This window comes from Myzus persicae, unplaced genomic scaffold (assembly GCF_001856785.1).
Source record: "Myzus persicae strain clone G006 unplaced genomic scaffold, MPER_G0061.0, whole genome shotgun sequence".
Lineage (NCBI taxonomy): Eukaryota > Metazoa > Arthropoda > Insecta > Hemiptera > Aphididae > Myzus > Myzus persicae.
In genome coordinates, this window is record NW_019101169.1 from 437,492 (window position 1) to 458,949 (window position 21,458).

The window sequence follows — 21,458 nt, forward strand, 5'->3', positions numbered from 1 at the left end:
CTTAAGTAAAAGTACCTCAGCGTTTTTAATTGTTCACAGATTTGTTTTAAATCTAAGTTTTGATTTTTTTTTTCATTCTGGAGTAGAAGACTTTTCTGCACATGTTGATCGTGGCTGGTCTTATTAAAATATAATGTTTTAAAAATACAATTTCGTACCTTTTCGGTTGGATAATGGAATAGATTTTATAATAAAACCGTTACTTGCTACACAATAATTCTAATCAACCGAATAGAATTAACTGAATATACTTACTAAATTAATAACTATGGCGGAATTGTGATACATTTACATAGGTATATTATATTTAAAACATATTATGAATAGTTATTTCATTGTAAGTTATTGACGTTTCCATAACCACAGCAACTGATCTGATAATAATATTTCGATTACCATTGATTATTTTTGATTATTTTTAAAACAATCACGCGGGATGCGATATTCTATATTATACGAGTGCACTGTTATAATAACAATAATAATATGATATGGAGACACACTCACTGTGTGCGCGTAAAAGGAATTTCAACATTACACAGCCGGACGTAACAGCGGGTAGCTGATATGGTGTGTATGGTAGTGATGAATGATGGGAGAGTGGAGGAGTATATCCGTTTCTACGGTTTCGACAGCAGAGCTGGCTATTGTCGTCACGATTTTCCAAATCCATTATCCCCGGGAAAATTACTCTCGCAGTTACTCTTCTGTACTACACACACACACACACACACACACACACATTCAATAATATATAATACGGCTTCATTTTATTCTCGTATTTTTATCGTTGCGAAAAATAAGTTTGAATGACGTACACAAACAACCCAGCCCAAAAACGCATAGAAATTACCGATCCGCGCTGGGAGTCTCGTCGTAACGAGGTTGTTTGTTTTCGGTTCGGTTGAGGTTCTTATCGTTTCAAAACGTTACTGCCGCATGCATATAAAAGCCTTGATTCGACCGGATGGATTCGATGAATCAATATCACACATGTAGAAAATACGACTTGTATTACGTTAGGTTAATATAATATTATGTTGGATGAAATATGAATACGTTGGTAGCATAATAAATTTGATATTTACGAAGGCATCCCGCGAAATGCTGGACCGCTAATTATTTTATCGTCTATTCCTAATAGATACTTATAAGTTATGACTTACTAACTAATCTTTTAAAATTCTATTCGAGGGTCAATGTGGAGCTATACTTACAAATGTATTGGTTCTACAACGATGTGAGTTTTTTTATCTTTTATTTTGTCTGTCATCATCTCTTGAAGCAGTAGGTCTACTTCAGTTTTCAACTTTAATGGTGATATCTGTTAGAAAATTGGATCTAGTTGGTACTCGGGGGCTCAAAAGTAAAAAAGTTTCAAGTACTTTTAAGGCCATCTCAACGATAACAAAATAGATGGATATGAGATATCCCAATCTGTTTGATACGACACTCTAAAATATATATTTCTTCATTTTGCTTACATCGTATTTCTCCACTTTGTATTGGCTATCATTGTATACATTATAATACCATATTATAAAACAAAACAATTACCTACCAATCAACAGTTTATTGATATTACTTTTTTGCCTATTTTATGTTCTTTTATTAAATAAACTAGCAAAATTAAATGTTAACAAAATTAAATTTATATTAAATTATCAAATACAATTTGTTTGTTCAAAAATGAATTATTGATAAAAATTATTCACCTAACATTTTCCGTTTTTTTTCGATTTATATGTGACATCATTTTTTATTTTGATCATTTTTATTTAATGGAATTTTTTTAATAATTTATCTTACAATATTGAAAAAAAAAATCTAAAATAGTTAAAAAGTTTTATTTTTATTTTTTATGCATTCAAAGATCAATTTTCTACAAAATTAATCAAGATCTAGATTATAAACATATAATTTTTTGGTAAAAATCCATAAAATGTATAATTTGAGCACGTCAGATTTAAAAATTGAAAACAACATTTATAAATATCAGATATACGAAATCCCAATTTTTTTAAAGTCCTATAGTTATTTCAAGTTAAATTGTTGATGAAATGTTAAAATATTTTACAAAAATAACATGCAACGATTTTAGATATGTTTTGTATTTTAAAAGATATTATATGTACATACTTGAAATTGTATGTTACTTGCATACTATTATTATTTACTATCCATAATACAATTTATAAAATATAACTAATAATTTTAAATTACTTATAGGACGAACCTCTCCACCCAATTATTATAAGATATAAATCAGTAGGTACTTATATATAAGTTAAACAACAGCTACCAAATAAAATAAAATTAAAGAATATCATAAATATAATGACTATACATTTATTATAAGTTTGTATAAATAAATATTTATACATATGGTTTTTGACAAAAATTAGTTCAACCTACCATCGTATTATTAATAAAAAATCAAATTCCTATTAAAATGGATGCCCCTATAAATATTGAAATCATATTTCATATCATTGAATTTAAGTTGAAAATATAAATTATATTGACCTACTTAATGCAAGATACATTTTTCACTTACTATACAGCAGAGGGACTTCCCAAGTTTTTATATTTGATACAACACTTCTCCCAAATTGCTATAATTATTAATTTTCATAAACACTTGTATCACTATTTTTTAATTTACGATGTTCAGTGTCGTGTTACTTGAAGTTAAGTTTTTAATACACACAGCACAAATTCATTGTACGTATTATGCCAAGCTGATATTGGTTTACTATTATTATGCACTGTACCGCGTTGGACACACACAAATTATTATACAATATATACAATAGTTATACATCCTTACTACCCAGTTATTTCACGCAGACAATATAAAATAGATACCTTTTGATTCGTTAAGTACAACCCAATTCGTTATGTGATTATGTTATCTGCTTAAACAACAATTATTATGGATGAAATATAGAAATAATTAACATAGTAATTTGGGACAATGTATGTTTATTTTACTTAACCCGCCATTAACGCACTTAAATAATAAATTATGTCAATGACGATTTTATTTTGAAGTACAATAAATCATCGTCATAGACGGACGAAGAAAAAGGGACACCCACGATATCTGCCTGATGAAATTGTTCGGGTTCGATAAAAATTAATACCCTCCTCACATATGTTTACTATTTCGGTGTATATTGTCCACAATGATAATATATTATCATTACTGTAAGTTGTAGTGTTTTAACAATACCCAATTCACCTGCCACTCTATCAACACAATACATATCAATTGTTAATAATAACAACTCGGCTGGTTGTCATAAATTACTCATAATGATACAATTATCCGCTGTTTTAATCCGACTTAAATCCTATAGAAGCGTGACGACGAAAAATAGGACTACGAAAGGGAGAAACAATATCGTTTTTCTCATATATTGTTTCTGCATTTGTTTTAAAATATTAACTTATTATTATTATAAAATACAACTAGAACACAGTTTTGTAAAATATTATTTGTATACAATGGGGTTGTTGATCTATTATAACACGTGTGTCAATCGTTATAGCTTGATAGTATATTTTTATTCCCATTTACTGTAAAGTGAATTCAGTCTTTAGAATATGTAAATATTTTTAAATTTGAGTTTTTTATTTTTATTTTTATCAGGTACTTACACATATTTTCATCACACGTTTATAACATATTTTTTTCAAAATTGTTCTCGAAAAATACCCATGGTCGAACCACACGACAACTATGTACCTAAAATGCCTATTCTTAACGCCGTGTCGTCCTTATTTTGTTATTGAAAAACACCAACACAATAATATTATTATTATTAAGTCACTATTCAATTACAATATTATCAGATACTATTTATTTTTTTAATTTTGTATTCATTTTCCTTTTTATTTACTAAGCAAGTTCAAAAATTTCCAATTAGGTCCATTAGTTCATACCAGACCGATCGGTTTAACTTCAAATATAGTATAATATTATTATGGTTTAGTACACTGACATATTCTACGTATGGTCTAATAGTGTTAAAATGTGTTTTTAACAGATACTAAACTGATTATTTTAAAATTATAATTTGACTGGGTCATGACTTGATGATGTAAACATTGAATTATTTTAAATACCTAATATTATTATTTAGTGTCTGTTACTTAGAACCATCGTATAGATAGCTTATTGGTGGACATATTAATATATGCGTATTTATACATAATTAAGTTCTAAATTGTATTTAATGTGTCTACACAAAATCATTTAATAAGTAAAACATAAAAAATTTAATTACAAAAAAATTTCTCATAATGAAGTAGGCACTTAAAATAATAATAATAAAAAAAAGGTTAATTATTATTTACTATTATAATTTAAATTACAAAATATCCACTTTTATATAATACAAAACTTTATATTTATAATTATAACGCTTACTAAAAGTTGGTTGAACAGCCTTCCAAAAAAATACGAATTCGCAATAATTATAACATTAATATTACTGTTACCTTAAATAATATTGTTAATAAAATATTTTTCAACCAAACCAATTCGTAACATTTTTTTAGACGTACGATATGTCTATGAACTATATGTTTTGGTTTTAAAATCTCCAAGCTTTAGAGCTTAAATCAAATGCATTTGCAGGGAAAACGTTTTTAAAATTAAAATAAGTCACATCATATCAAATAATACAGTATCACATTATAATACCTGTGGTTATTGAAACACGTGATAAACAACACGAGTTATGTTTCCGTTTATAAAACGTATAATCTTACGTCGTCAAAGCATTTTGCGTGAGTGGGTTAATAGTGGGTGTGCCAGGTATAGCATGGTGAGAAGGTAGAACATTATAGAACCAACTACATGTGTACGGTTATTATATCATAAATTAAATTTTTGGAAATAATATTATAGTCAGTTGAAACCTTATAGATTATAATATATCATTATTATTTTCGTGATATAAATAAACACAATACTGGAAAGTTCCAAAATTTTCATCGAAATCAGCCTTTGTCATAATAGTATCAATATTATAAAAACAACATCAATCATAATAATTGTCATCAATTTACGGAGCGCATATTACATCGATCTGTATTGTTGTCACTGATGGGGAGGTGTGTTGTGTGGTGTGTGGGCGTGTGCCCTTGTAGGGTGGAGTGGAGTAATAACACCTCTCGTGCCACATGGAGTATTCATGTAGATATCCCTGAAATTCTGCTGATCATCAATAAGCTTCTACAAATTGTTCGCAGTATTTAATGTCTACCAAACGTCTTTTAAATCCATAAATATTTTTCAATCAGATTCAAATCAGACCTCTAACTTTTTACAACTACTACAAATATATATTCTTTTAAATTTCAAAGCTCATACATAGTTTTATGCCGAATTGGTTAGATTATTTTAAATATTTATATCTTATAATTATACCGTGTCACTGTTTGGATAAAATTTGGATAAAATCGTTTTTATATTTTGGTAAATATGAGGTATTATAATTTATAATTATAAAGGCATCACAGTCGATCAGTGTTACCATAATATTGTATTGAAGATTTGTACGTATACTGTTTACAAAAAGAGGCACAAGGACAATTCAACAAAATTTAAAAAAAAACTAAAGGCACAGAAAAAATTAATATGAATATTAATATTATGTGTCTAGAAATAAAGTAAGTACCCATACCGAATAAGTATAAAATACCATCACACGCCACGCCGTATGAATTAATTTGGCCCACTCTTGAGCTTGACATATTTTTCGATTACGTATAAGTGAACGGAAACAAATTACGATAGATGACTTCTGATAACATCGATACCCACCAAATTGCGATTATGGGCAATGCAAAATTACTTAGAACTCTTTGTTCACCGAGAGATGGGGTTTAAGAGCATTACAGGGAGGTGGGTGGTTTTTCGCCATTACGATGGCGGGGTTAACGCGGTGACGTGGCGATATTATAATATGGGCGAGTTCATTCCTGTTCATAATATAATAATATATTGTTACTATCGTCGTCGCAATCGCCATCACCATTATTATTATTATTGTTATTGTTATAATTTTTGGTCTACAAAAAGGAACACTTTAGGTGAATTAAAAATAAATATTAATAGCGCCAGCGCCCCCGCCGAGTCCATTTGTACTGATTAAACCAACATTTCATTTATTTACTTTTTTATTTATTCTGTCCTTCGCCGGAGTCGGTATCGCTTCGCACTGCAGTGTATATATATATTATTATGCCGGCTATAATATCCGCTTAACATTATAATACGCACCGACCGAAAATCTTTTGCATTATGTATATTATTGCTCGTGCACAAACACACACGTTACGAACGATAAAAATATACGACGGTGGTTTGCGCATATACATATATATGCACACGCACATTTCCTTGGTGTGTGTGTGTGTGTGTGGGCAAACATATCGGTTATTTTCCCGGCCCCTGTGGCTCAGCTCGTACGCATATTATATACACATTTCCTCGAACGTATATTATACCGTACACAGCAATGCTGGTGGGCAGGTACATATTATTATTATTATTATTATTACCACTACTGCCTAGACGCACCTACGTCCGTCTATATGTGTATTATACGCGTTTATCGGACGTGGTCGGACCGGTATGTGTAAGAAACCGCTCGGGAGTTTTCGGCGAGGACTCTGCCGCAAGGGGGTTGATTTATTTTATGTACGCGCCCGCACACACACACACACACACATACCCACCCACACAAACCTGTACATGTATATGTATACACTCTCCACTCTCCATTGGTGGCGTACACGCGCGTTGTGTCGGCTACATCGTTTATCACGTCAGTTGTCCGCGCGCGAGTTCTCCGGCGTGGTGCAGGCGAAGTAGGGTTGTACGAGCAGAGTCGGTTATTAATACCTTCGACCGACTACCACTGCTTTCTCTCTCTCTCTCTCTCTCTCTCTCTCTCTATGTCTATATATATACCACATTATACCGCTGTATATATACCACTCTCTCTCTCTCTCTCTCTCTCTCTCTCTCTCTCTCTGTCTGTCTCTCTCTCTCTCTCTCTCTCTGTCTCTCTCTCTATATCTAATACTATACTCATAAACACACACACACACACACACACACACACACACACACACACACACAAGAGTGGATATGGCGGCCAGTGGCGGCGGCGACAGCGCGCGCAACAGCCGAGAGGCGCGCGGAAGAGTGTTTGCGCTTGCACTTTTCCGCCGCCGTCAACGAATCATTTGTTTAAACCCGTCCGCTGGACAGACGGAGGTGGAGAGAACGAGACTAACGACCGGCCGCCGGTCTAATAAAGAATTCCCGTAACGTTCGTGACCTTTTCCGCGCTCGTATTTTCGACGACGAGCCGGGGGGGGGGGAGAGTTCTGGTCCGCCACTCGACCCCTTCACACGACCGACGCAACCCTGCAAGTCAGCCCTACGGCTCACCTGCACCCCCTGCACCACACCCCGTCCAACGGTTCTGTCGACGGGACGAGTGTGCTACAGTTCTTACACCGAAATTCACAATTCCCTACCTCTACACCCCATGTTAAACACGACCCACCGGCAGCTAAGTAGACCGCCGCGTTATTGTTTTAAACATTTTACTCGGTATTGTCATAATACCTAGATTTATAATATTAACCAGATGACGTAATAATTCACTATATTATGCCGAGTTGCATTGGAAATGTATTAATATAATGGTTCACTAAAACTTAATGGACCTGATCACATTATTTAAGGGACCAATAACTCACTATATTGATTCATTAAATGTTCGTGAAGCCTGAAATTAGTGTATTGACATTTAACATCTTCCAAACATTGAAACCACCAACTATAAGTAAAATAAAAATAATAATAAATTAATAAGTAAATAATTATATTATATTATTATATTTATCAGAATTAAATTATGTAAACTATGATAAACTAAACTACAATGAAAACTAAATAAAAACCCGAAAAATGTCAATAAAATATATATCTTACATTCTTTCTCAACAACTTGTTCGTACGAACGAATGTCATTTTCTAACGTATAAGGTTCCTTATATATATTCCTTCCAAAATATTAACTAAGATTCAGTAAACAAGATCGCAGTACTTATAAATTATAATACGATAAGCATACTAAAAATAAATAAAACAATGATAAAGGAGTTAATCACGAGTACTTTTAATAGAATTTTGAAAATATGAATTAGTTTTTAAAGTCTTTTTAAATTTTATTTTGTGTACTTTGCTAAGTTTGTATACAAACCATAATCACACAAATAAGTACCTGCCATTTCATATTTTTCTAGTCGACATTTTTTATGGCGACAATATATTAGAGCACAGATAGTAAAATTGTTACAAAAAAGTAGGCATTCTGGAGTTTTGGCTAATTGTTTGAAATAAATTACGTGACGAATCTAGTCCCTAACTACAAATATAACGGAAACTTCGTCGTCATCGTAAAATATATTATGCAATTGTCGCACGTGTTTTTTCATCGGTACCTTCCTATCTATACTTTATCGATTTGAGTGGAAATGTTCACAGACACGTGGAGTAATAAGACAACTCCTTCCCCATTTCCACCCACTCAATGTAGGTAAACGCGTTTACACCCACAAAACCATATTATGCGTACGTGTGCTATTTTTATCTTCAGTGAAACAATCGCCTCTAGTCATAAAACATATACAAGTATATTATTTTTATTTCATATGTTACACGTTTATGGTATAGGGCAATAAAAAATATCGTAAAAATATATATATTTTTTAATTATAGTGCTCTGTCTTCATTTTTATACTGTCGCAATTTTTTCCACGTCCACTGACGATAAATTCCAAACTTTTATATTTATTTTAGATGAATTATGTGGATATACGACATTTTTTAATTTACATTAACTGTACCAGTTCAATTCTGTAAAAATAATGCAAACAAAAACATTTTAATCATAAAAAGCATTTTAACAATATGATATGATTAAACCGTCAGGGTATAAATGTCTCCCTCACTTTCAAAAGAATAAATAGCTATTTACGATTTAAAATAAACTTTTAACTGTAAGCATTCAAGTATTACAATATAGTTGTTTATGGAATAGAAAATATTCATTTGAGGAGATTTTCAAAAATACCTGGAGAAATTATTGTTGAGTTCTGAGTGGATACAAAAATATTTGTCAGGCAATTGAAACGCATGCACTTGTACAAATTCTACGTAAAAAAAAATGTAAAAGAATTATAAATTGTTATTTCCCTCTCTATTTGTTATTATTTTTATTTTTATTTTTTTTGTATAATATATATTATGTATTACTTTTTATTGTGTTACGCTTACTTTTAAAAGCTATACAATCATTTTATCATTATTATTTTGACTTCATTAAATTAACCTAAATATGAGGTACTTTGGTTTATAATTTAAATATTTATATGCCATTGAATTGATTATAAAATCAATCTTTATTTAGTTATTTCGCTTTATAAAAGATAATCAGTGTATGTGGTGGCTATTGATTACATAAATGAAAAATATAATTCATGAGATAAGCTGTAATAGGTAATAAAAAAATACTGAAAATTAATTATAATTTATGAAAATTACTTTCTTAAAGAGGACTTTAATAAGAAAAATAATTCAATGGTTGTCAGAAGACTGGATTGAAACATGAAATTATTCTAGATCAAAAAAGTCTAATCTATCTTTTTACGATATTGAAAAATTTACATTCTATGTAGGTAATACATTTTAATCATTTTTTTAATACATTTTCCAAGAATTCTATCTTGTTCTCCTTTTTATTTCCCAGCTTCAATTATATTGTACATACAATATGCTGCAGGTTCACAAATATTGATAAATAAAACATAAAATCATTAGTTTATAATATTATATACTATAACCTAGAACCTAGAACCTAAGAAAATGTGTTGGAGGTAAAAATTATCTCCAATAATAATACATTTAAGTAATATATATATATATATATATACCTTAATACTTATACTTACACTATAACCATTTAAATAATTAGGAAGGAAGGTAATTTGAAAATTTAAAAACTTGACAACACTATTCAATGTGTATCTCATAATTTATAATCCATTTCCTAAGTTTATTATATGATAAATTATGAAATCGATCAATAATGTTTAAACCAACAATATTCCACTATAGCATTTTTGAAGAGTTCTATTTACCTACGTAGTATAGTAATCTGTAATCACTATAATCGTAATATATTATTATAGTTTCCACTCTAGATTTCACCATAATGTACATTAAAATTATAATACCTAGAGGCCAGTATTTACTAAATAATGTTAAAAAACAAATCACCCCCCCCCCCTAGAAAAAAAAACAAATAGCGATTTCCAAAAGTTTCACAACCGGCATTAAGCGATATCGACAATTTAATACATGTTTGAATAATTTATGAATTAATTACAGATATGAATATATTTTTATGAATTATAAAAATTAATTGTTATTATTCATAAATATACCTATTTTCTTATAACAGTCTGCCTAATAACTAAAATCATATCGTTTTGTACTGACTATTTATTAAAATTATTTCTGGTATCACTAATATAAGGAAGACATATTAAACAAGTGTCTACTACAAAATAGGCCACCTTCTGGTATTATAACTTTAAAGTATTTTATTTTACTCATTTGTTTTGTTTAGGCTTAAATTTTCTGGTACCTATTGTTTTGGCCTCTTGAAATTTATTTTTCTCAAAACAGTCAAAACTTAATTTCCAAAGAAAAATGTATTTCTGTATAATAATATTGCCAATATTAAAGATGTTTCGTGTTTGTTTTTTTTACGGTGAATAATAATTAGGTAGGTACCTATGTAAAATTATATCATAACACTTAATGTTATTATTTACTAGGATACACGCGTATAATATTGGTAAGCTCGATTTTCGTGCAGCCGTTGTATCAAATATCAAATTTCTGATGAAGTAACGTTTCAATTAGGTAGAAAAAAAATGAACCGACCGTCTTATTAAAATGATTTATACACGCGCTGCTCCATTACGACGTTATATCATATACACGCCATATATAATATGCACAGCATGCAGTTTATTATCCACAGCGTCGCCTTATATCGTCAAAAAAATCGATTGCTGTTTCGGGTGGAATAATAATACGCAGAAGAATAATGGACGGGTCGAACAACAACGATGGCACTATGCGTTTTGCTTGTCGCTTATGTCTGTCTTGTAATGTGAAATCACGATTTAATACTTTATGCGTGTAGGTAAAAACGATTAGATTACTACACTACACCAATAATATTGTTCGTATACAATATACCAGTGAAGGGTGTAGGTAGTTTGGTAATTTGTCTAATAGGTATGGTCTATGGTTATAAGTCGCTTGGATGTTAAAAGTCATGCAACAAGTCTTTCACATTTATAATGAATTAGGAAACTGTATTATGCGATACAGCATTAGAATTTCTATTTTCCAAACCGTTGTCTACGGGAAAACAAAAGTCAACACGGTGGTCGTTGGAAATTGTGATTGTAGCACTCGGAAACCAAATGTGGATGTTAAATATTTTCGTAAAGGAATAGTGCAGTCTGGGAGTGATAGTGATTAAAGGTTATGAATATTTATGATATCAATACATTGTTAAAAATGTAAAATACAATATGTTTAGTTAGGACAAACCTGTACCTAATACAGTAATACACCTAGACACCTAGTACTTGGACACGCTCGGAACCTTTATTGCACGGAATACGTTTGTCGTGTTGTGTGTTATGTTGACTGCTGAGGTCACCACGATCATAACCGCGTGTTACCACTGCGGTACGACGCGGCGTCGACGTGTATTTTCAAGGCGTGTTAAACGATATCAACTATAATATCAATGTCCTTTCCATATCCTTATGACATAATAATATTATACCCAATGCAAGCCGGGCACAACTCGTCAAATATTTTTCTAGCACCATCCCAGCGATAGGGGCGAATTTATTTTACGAACATCCTTAGTTGTCTCTGCGGACAACGCAGCATCGCTGTCAGCTGGTGGTTGTACGGTGGGTGGTGTGGGTGAACTGCAGCTCATCACGTAGTGCGCCGATAGCGTTGCGGGAGGTCGTAATAATAATTATAGAACATAACATAGAAACGCAGTGTGCAAACACTCTGTGTGTGTGTGTGTGAAGTATATTATTTTATACATGTATTTAGCGCCTAGATAATTGAATTCTAAAAATCCGGTGGGCGTCACAGAGGCGGCGGCGACTGCTGAAACGGACGGCGGGTGGCAATGATAGAGTTTTCCGTTCCGCAATCCCCCGTCCCTTGACCACCCGCACCACCCGCCGTCCCACTGCCCGGCGACGGTTTTCCACTTGCGACGCGTCGCGTCTCCCGCTGGCTGGCTCACCACGCGTATACATAATAATAATAATAATAATAATAATAATAGTAATAATATAACCTTTCGCCACTGCTGCCGCCGCCGCCGCCGCCGCTCCGTCGTCTCAGAGAGCTCTCGGCGCGTCGCGTCGTTCTAATTACACGACCGACTAGACGACGGCATACGGTTTTCGCGACTGTCGCCAGGCGCCGAAAACGCTGTCGGCCGATGCCCCCGCACGTCATCAGTGTAAACGTCATGTGATACTGTTAAAAATGTATAAATAAATATGTGCGATATCGTTATACCTACCATTCGACATGTAAATTCTAACGATATAATATGATATTATTGATCCCTACACCGACAGACCAGTCAAATTTAATTCCACAATTTTCCTCGAAATTCGAAGAGGTCTGAGGCTACGGGAATACGTTTACTTTTTTTTTTTTTTTAGTTTTCCAACTACTTTTTTGGCATACAGATTTACATTTTTTTTTATTATTTCATCTTATTTCGTGATTTACATAACTTAAAATATGAGTAGGTACCTGCATCAATGCTATAAAAAGCTAAACTGATTTTTTTTTATTCTTTATGCTAGTGTTTAAACTTAACCTCTATTTTTTGTACGTAACAATAGAGGCAGCATTTGTTTTAACTTATTTTCCAGTTGAAATAATTGTATTTAAATTTAAAAAAAAAGATATTCCTTGAATAATTACATTAAAAAATAAGCATGGAAATGTCTCTTATCATTATTTGTTTCTTTTGCAAATTAACCTTTTTCAAATGCTTCAAATATATTATTATAAAACATTTAATTAATAAATTAAAGTAGTTATTGGAACTTTTTCATCTCGAATCTTCGTCATACTGTCCTGTTTATATTATACAACATTACAACTCCAGGCGCGGACACAGAATTTTATTTTGGGGGGAGGAGTCATTATTCATTGTATAGTAAAAAAAAAAAAAAATGATATTTAATGTATCATAAAATAATATTCATCACAATGTATCTTTAGTTACCTACTAAATGTCTGTACTAAATAAAGTTGTAAACGCCCGTCTCGTATATACTTTTGGCAAACTTGTCTAAAACCATATGATCATCAGTTACAAAAATATTTCTATGAATATTTAATAATGCTAAACCAACGAGACGATTACCCGAATCGATAAAATTATTTTCAGAAAAGGGTGTGACTGTGCCTCTCTGCCTTTCGGCGATCGTTAGCGACAGGTTTATGATAAGTAGGTATCTACGATTCCCAGTATTCGTTTTACCACTGTACAATTTTGCCCATTAACTTATATGATAGGCGGACAAAATAAAGATATGAATTTAAAATAATAAAATGAATTTAAGACAATTTTAGCGACTTTCATAGACCATGGAAATATTTTTTAGGTTTTCTTGAAATTTCTTTGGGGGTTGCAACCTATTCTGTCCCCCCTCCCCATATATACGGGTCTGTAACTTCTGCGTCATTATTATTATAGCCACCTGTTAGAAATAATGTTGAAAGAAAATTAGAGTCGTGCATTTGTTGCTAATTTTGTATCGACGAGAAAACTGTTTTTTAATTTAAAATACAAAAAACACTATATTTATTACTTCTCATATTAGACTTTTCTAGTATTAAAATTTGTTGTTCTTAAAACGTCATTAATATTTGGCCATATACCCTATATTAAATCAGCTATCATTAAAAATATTATTATTTATTTAAAAATTGTATAAAAACACATCAAATTTCACATCGTTAATGACTAGACTATAGACTAGACTCGTGTAATAATACTATTACTATTTTTTTGGTTATTTAATATTTTTATAATGTTTGATCGACCTTCTACTAGATAATATTAATTTGGTTTTTGGTCGCATAAGATTATCTTCGTTAAAAACTGCTCCTATAAATGTTTATATAGTTGTCGTTAAATCGAAATTTGTAATCGATTCGACAGAACTTGAATGTTTTTTTTTATTTTATTCATTTCTCTCGTTGGCAAATGGTGATTTTGTGTATACTCAAAGAATTCATTTTTTTTGTGTGACAAAATACACGGTAGTCCACTTAAGATACGTTATAATGGAATTTTTTCAGAATAAATAGTACATTTCACGCAAATACAAAATAATACTTGTTTCCGTACAACATGTTTCTCCGAAAGTAAAAAGAACGAATCTCGAATAAAAACTTTTAACAAATAACAATTATATATGTGAAATGCATATTCGATAACGTTGACAACATTTGTTGAATTCTGTATGTTGTATAATCGACGAACACAACTTAAATAAGTCTGTTACTTATGAACCACATCGCGTACAATGATTACTATAAATTGTAATCGAGTTAAAAAAAAAAAAAAATGATTCGATCATTAAAAAGTGACATTTTTTTTTTTTTAATAATTACACTCGAAATTACATATTATCGCATTAATTAAATATGCAATAAGTATATAATCCCCGGTTATTTTTCAAACGGGGTTTTTCACCGTGGACACGTAAGACGAGGTGAATTGGTTAACAGTGGACACTGAATTCAGTTTTAAAAGGAACTAGGTATAACCCGACCTATGTAGGCATATGTCACGGAAACGGTATCCTCGGAAAAGTGTAAATGCCTCGCGACAAATGCCTACGTTATATGTTTTCCACGTCCTTACGCCCCTGCACCTCAATATCACGCACTATGTCGCCGAACCCCTCGCCCTGTCCCACCTGTACTTACACACACCCGCAGCAGAGACCCATCACCCCGCGCGATGATCGTCGCGGATGCGGTACCGTTCTCACCACAAAGTTGTTTTTTTTTTCCATTCCAGGGTACCGCCACGCGGCCTTGACCGTGGCGGACGGCAAGAACGCGGCTACGTCGCAGACAGCTGTTGAACAGCAACAGCAACAGCTCCTGCAGGCCGGACCGGCATCGTCGCTGGCGGCGGCGGCGGGCGGGTCCGCGTCTGCGAACACGCAACAACACCACCCGGCGCCGCCCGTGGTGCGCGTCACGCTGGCGTCCGTCGAGGAGTGCAACGTGCTGCTGCACAACGGCTTGGACTTTTACGGGGCCACTTTCTTCCCGGTGGAGGCCGCCTCGCCCGTCATACCGAAAAAGAAATCGTTGCCGCCAAATAGGTATTTTATTATTATTATTATCATCATCGTCATCATTATTGCGGTTATTATTCGCATGATACGACGACGAGACACACGATCAATAACCGATAAAAATAATTTACAATATTGTAACGATGTTAATAATATTACGAACATTGGCTGTAGTGTACTACTGCGCACTCCATTGGTCACTAGTCTACACTCTAAACGCTTGTAAAAGTTAAAGACTAGTCGTCAGAAATTAAATGTTTATGCGTGTTGAAACAGTCCGGGATCATATCCTGTTTAAGAGCAAAAAAGTTTATGATGCCATTCAAATGAGTAAAATCTTAAACGATAACAAATCGAATTGTAAAAAATATGTTTCGCCGAACATTAAAATGTTTTTGTAAAAAATGTAATACTTTTCAAAATAACAATAGATATTAATTAATTATTAACCACATCATGCACGTATTATTACAAGTATTATAGGTCAACAAATCGAATTTATTCGGTTTTTTTTTTGTCAAAAGTCAAAATTTTGAGACATTATTATGACGCATATTCCGCCGGTTTGACGAAGTCAAAGACTCTATACGCCCTCGTAAATATGCATTTATTTTTTATATGCATTACGTTGTTATTTGTATAATGTGTCTAATGAAAATTGAAAACAGAACTATATTCACATTGATATTCACATACATTTTCACTGAATGCTGTTGCTGAAATAAAACAGTGCCCCTCCAGTAATCAACGTATCTACAATGGAATAAGTAAATAAACAAAGTCAAATAATAATTGCCACTCATGTAATAGTTTTCAATGTTTGGCACATAATTCGAACAACAATATAATATCGTTTTCGAGTTGACTGGTGGCACAGACGGCTTATTGGATTTTATTCCAGGGCCGCGGGCAGCACAGCGAGCATCGTACGTAATATGGGTCACACACGACCGTCAGCCTTTCGCGTGGTCTATTGAGACCCACACGTCAACGATGATCACGATATTTTCAATTTATTATTATCGTGCGTCCATATTGGATCCCAAGGTTTCCGAGCCTTTTTGAAAGAGGCTAAAAGGCTGAACGGATAAAAAAAAATATATAATATTATTGTAGCACTTCCACTTTTGGTCTACAATTGCTTTCGCGAAAATATAATATAAATATATTATAATGCAGTTTGACGATATAATAATCTATGCCTCTGCGATTTAAATAATATTTGCATCTCAACATCCTATGTCGCCGAGAGTAATTTTATCAATGAAAAAAATCTATGAGCATTTCGTGTTGTTAATTTTGCCAAACGCAACCTAATCTTATATTAGGTTATCATAACTGTATCAAATCGTTTTAACTAGAACTTGCTTACTGAAATTTTAAAAATTTTGATTTATTCAGTTAAATTAATTAAATTAAACTATTTTAATAGTTATTTTTTCATTAGATAAAGTTAGTCATTAAGTATTCTTAATTTCATTAAATCTTTGTATCAATTAAAGTTAATAATTGTGTAAGTCAACAATCGGCGAATAAAAAAGTACACTTTTCCAAGGTTATAGATTTCCCAAGTAATGAAACAAAATATATGTGCTCAGTGTTTGTAATTATTGATACATTTATTAATACATTTATAAAACGTTATATCTTAACCCTATATGTGTTTTTGAACTGAATTGAAAACAAAATGCATAACATAAAGTATAATGGCATTTAAATCAATAAAATCTTAGAATACATTACATTTTAATAATTCAAAATAATTGGCGGAATGTTATATAATATAATGGTTATGGGTTATTATATGCAAGTATAGTGATGATAAAATGTATATAATTGTATAAATTCTAAAAAAAATACTTTTATTGAAAATTGTTAGTTAAATTTACCTTTTAGCTTGTATTATAATTATTTAGTTATCGATTAAGGAAACTTTATGCGTTTGTAAAGGTATAATGTTGAGTGTACTACTTTTTGTCTCTGGTTTTTGTCATTAAAATTTTTTTTTTGTGTCAGTTTTGAGTTTTCAAACGAAAATAATATTTAAACAAGCGTACCATATTACACAGCGTTTTCCCGTAGGTACGTATTATTATTATATTACATCCATGCGTGTTTGTTCAAATAGTGACACACACACACACACACACACACACACACACACACACACATTGGTCTCGTCACCGGGTGCACGACTTTGGTAATCTACTTTGGTAAGCTACTTGAGCTGCGAAATTCGCAGGGAGAGCAGATATCGTCTTTAATATAGATATTATATATACAGAGTAATTCACTAAGCATACTCGTCCCTATTTCATCTCCAATAATAAGTTCAAATTCTGAATTTTTGGAATTTTTAAAAATACTTACTTAAAGACAATAATTTCAAATGTTTGAGATTGGTTTGCAATATTAAAGTAGTACTCTGCCAAATGTGGATGTATAAACTATCGTTTTTAAAATAGGAATTCCATTTTATATTGTAAATTATATTGCAAATAATTTTTTTTCAAATGTTGATGTATAAAAGTCAAAATTAAAAAGACTAGTATTTTAAGTTGTTTCATTTTGTATACTAAGGATTACCTATATTGTCCATGAACATAGGATTGGGAAATATGGAGTCTTGAGTATGGTGGTTTGAAAAATGTACTAATTTATATTAAACTATCAACATTAATAATTTGATAAATGGACCAAATATAACAAATACTAGTTTCAATATTACAATTATTTTATATTTTAGTAAAATTATTTTCAAGGATAAACCTCTAAACATTTTAAAAACTCTTTCCAATTTTTAATTAGGAGGTACCTGCACAAAAAATAAAATTAAAAAAGAATGTTCTTTCAATAGTCTACGGTCAAACCATGGGAGGTTTAATTTGAAAAATAGAAGCTTATATCACCACAAGTGAAAAAATTTCAATTAATTGAAAATGTGGCCTTTAAGTATATTTAAAAATCAAAATTTGAATTAATTTATTGTCTGAGGAAACAATTGGGGTAAACATGTTTTGTTGATCACCCTGTATAGCGTATACCCCACGCGATTAGTGTGTGAAATGCGCAAAACGGCGACGGAGATAAAGGATCGAGTTAAAAATCCACAGGGATGTTGTAGGTGTGTATGATATTAATATTATGTGTGCTTGCATATGCCTACTTATTATTACTATATTATTATAATAGGCATGATGCCCACCTCTCTAATTATAATGCATGATAAAGCCGGTAAAAATAACTACCATCGTCGGGTCGCATCATATCGTGTACCTACGCATAATATGGATGTATACCCCTACAGTATACACATCATAACATAATAACAGGAGTTGTTGTTGTTTTTGTAATAATATAAAATAGGTAATGTATTTGTATGTATAATAATAATATTTTATACGCAATACGCATAGGTACGTGTTTTGTTGAAATTACTTTTTGAGAGATGTCACACAACATTATTATGCGAACCGTGCTGGCGTTTTCTTATAAATATAATATATAATAGCAGTTTTCCTTTCTTGCGGAATCCCCATCACTTGTTGTCCCCCGAAATAAATCCGCGAGATAAAACCCAAACGAATTGGTTGACGTTCTCAGTTTTGGCGCGTACGTACATTGTTCTCTTTGTTCGCATTGTTCGTGTGGTTCAAATTTTCAGATTCAAATCCGGAGAGTTTTTTTTCAATTAATGCTTTTTCTGGGTGGTAAACTCTCCGGTCTTCACGCATCCTTGCATCGATTTGGAAATGTAACTTTTATAGCAAATTATATGATTTTATTAAAATACATGCGAACCACTCCTTGCAGAAGAAAATCACTACTTATTCATGTTCCTTATCTACACTATTTAGCCCTAAATATCGATATTTTATTTAATTGTATCATTTTAAACAAGTTAATTAACAATCTGTAATCTGTTTTAAATTTATAATATTTTTTATCACCAAATTTGTTATCTGCAACATGTACATTTTAATGGGTCTTTAATCTATAGGTATGTATTTTTAACACTATTTTATTAATATCTAAATTATTATTTTTCGTTATTATTGTACATGTAAATGTATATTCAACTATCTTATGTATATCGATATAACTGTTGAGCTATCATACTTTGCACTGGAAGCTAAAAATAAAAAAATAAACTAAATAAATAATCTGTACAATAATAATATGACGATCAGTAAATTTGATAAACTAATGGATAATACACGGCATGTACAACATGACGAGAAAATCACCAATAGCAACACCTCTTAATTAAATTAAAAAGTCTCTACACCATTTGCGTTTTGGTCGAAGTGGTGGGTTTTTTAGAAGCATGACCAGTAAAGATAGGAGAAAAAAGTTGATATTTTTGTTTGTGTTTAAATTTTGTGAAAACGTTTATAAATTATTTAAGTTGGCTAGTTCCATAGTTTTATTTACCTTTTAGATAACATTTAGTTATATAGGTATATAATGAATGATAAAATATGGACCGGTAAACCATGTAAAGTCTACGCGACATTGAGATAGGTAAATATTATATTTTATCCAATAGTATACTTTTGTACCCATACTAAATACGCATGGAACAAATAATTTTGAGTTTTCCCTGCGGGCAATCACACCACACCCAACCACGCTACATAATATTCTTTCGGAACTCACAAACAGTCCGATTTCAAATGGTATTTCGTATTATAATTGGATAAGTAATTAAAACTCATCCGGGATGCTCAATTTATTTATGTACCTACACGGGTAACGACAGTAATTATTTTATTATTATATTGTCCGGATGTGTCTGACAGTGTTCAACACGAACGAATATACATTATTGATGATGTTATATCTGCCTGAACTGATACGATTCGACGAGTGTATATACAAAACTAAACTACAAAACAATTTTATAGCTTACATTTCGTACTATTTGATCACTTATGTACCGTAAATGATATTGTTTTCCAGCCGTCTGATGGATCTGGTGACTACCAGTGGTCACCGTATACGTGACCTGTTACCAGTGTTCGACTCTGCCGGATTCACGAAGATTCCGCCACCGGCCAGCAAAGTGGTCAAGCCTCACTAGTCGACGATCTTCTTCTACGTCCTGTCAACTGTACGGTTGAAACACAAGCGAGCAGCGAATATTCATATATATGAATATTGTTATATTTATGTATATGATTTTTTATTTCAATTTTAACAAACAAAAAAAAAATATACCAACGTCACATCAAATTACTACAAAACCATTACAATATTAAATAGCATTTTCTAATAACACGCAACGTTTAGTATATCATAATATATTATAAAATTATTATCGTAGTATAACGGTTAGATGGTTATATAAACATGTTTTTTTCGTGTATTATTATTATTATTATTATTATTATTACTATCATATTTTAATCCAATAAAAAGTTCATTCGAAACGACGTTGCGTTTTATTTTATACAAATAATATGAGTACCTATATTATCATAATAAATGTCTGTACGTAACAGTCGTTCCGCGGTCCCGCGCCAAAGACTCCGGCAAAGTTTTCTACGAATTTATAAAGTTTTCGTGCGGAACAGCCGCCGCCACGGGTGTGTGTGTGTGTGTGTGTGTGTGCGGGTCGTCTCGCGTTAATCGTCAATTCAAGACGTATATACGTCTTTATTTATAAAATATATTATTACGAGTACGTATATGCAAGTCTCGAGACAAGTCTGCCGTCAGAGATGCTGCAGATGTAGTTATGTGCCGATTGTTCATTTTGCATTTAGTTTTACGGCACTTCCTCACTCTCTGCCCCACTCTAAGACCACTCCACACCGCTCCCAGCTGGCTCTCACTATTTATTTCCCTCTCTGAATATTATATCTCAACCGTTCAACCAGAAAATCATACTTAAGTAGTAGTTA

At 32.0% G+C, this 21,458-nt stretch overlaps 1 protein-coding gene across 1 annotated transcript in view; it reads left to right on the forward strand.

Annotated features, from left to right (window-relative positions):
• LOC111028051 overlaps positions 1-20,812 on the forward strand; it is a 49,972-nt gene extending 29,160 nt beyond the window's left edge. Inside the window, exons 3-4 of the mRNA XM_022306581.1 lie at positions 15,267-15,579; positions 20,515-20,812. Of these exons, the coding sequence (XP_022162273.1) occupies positions 15,267-15,579; positions 20,515-20,635 (434 nt within the window). The 3' untranslated portion in view covers positions 20,636-20,812. The remainder of the gene's footprint in view (positions 1-15,266; positions 15,580-20,514) is intronic.
• Positions 20,813-21,458: the final 646 nt, after the last annotated feature.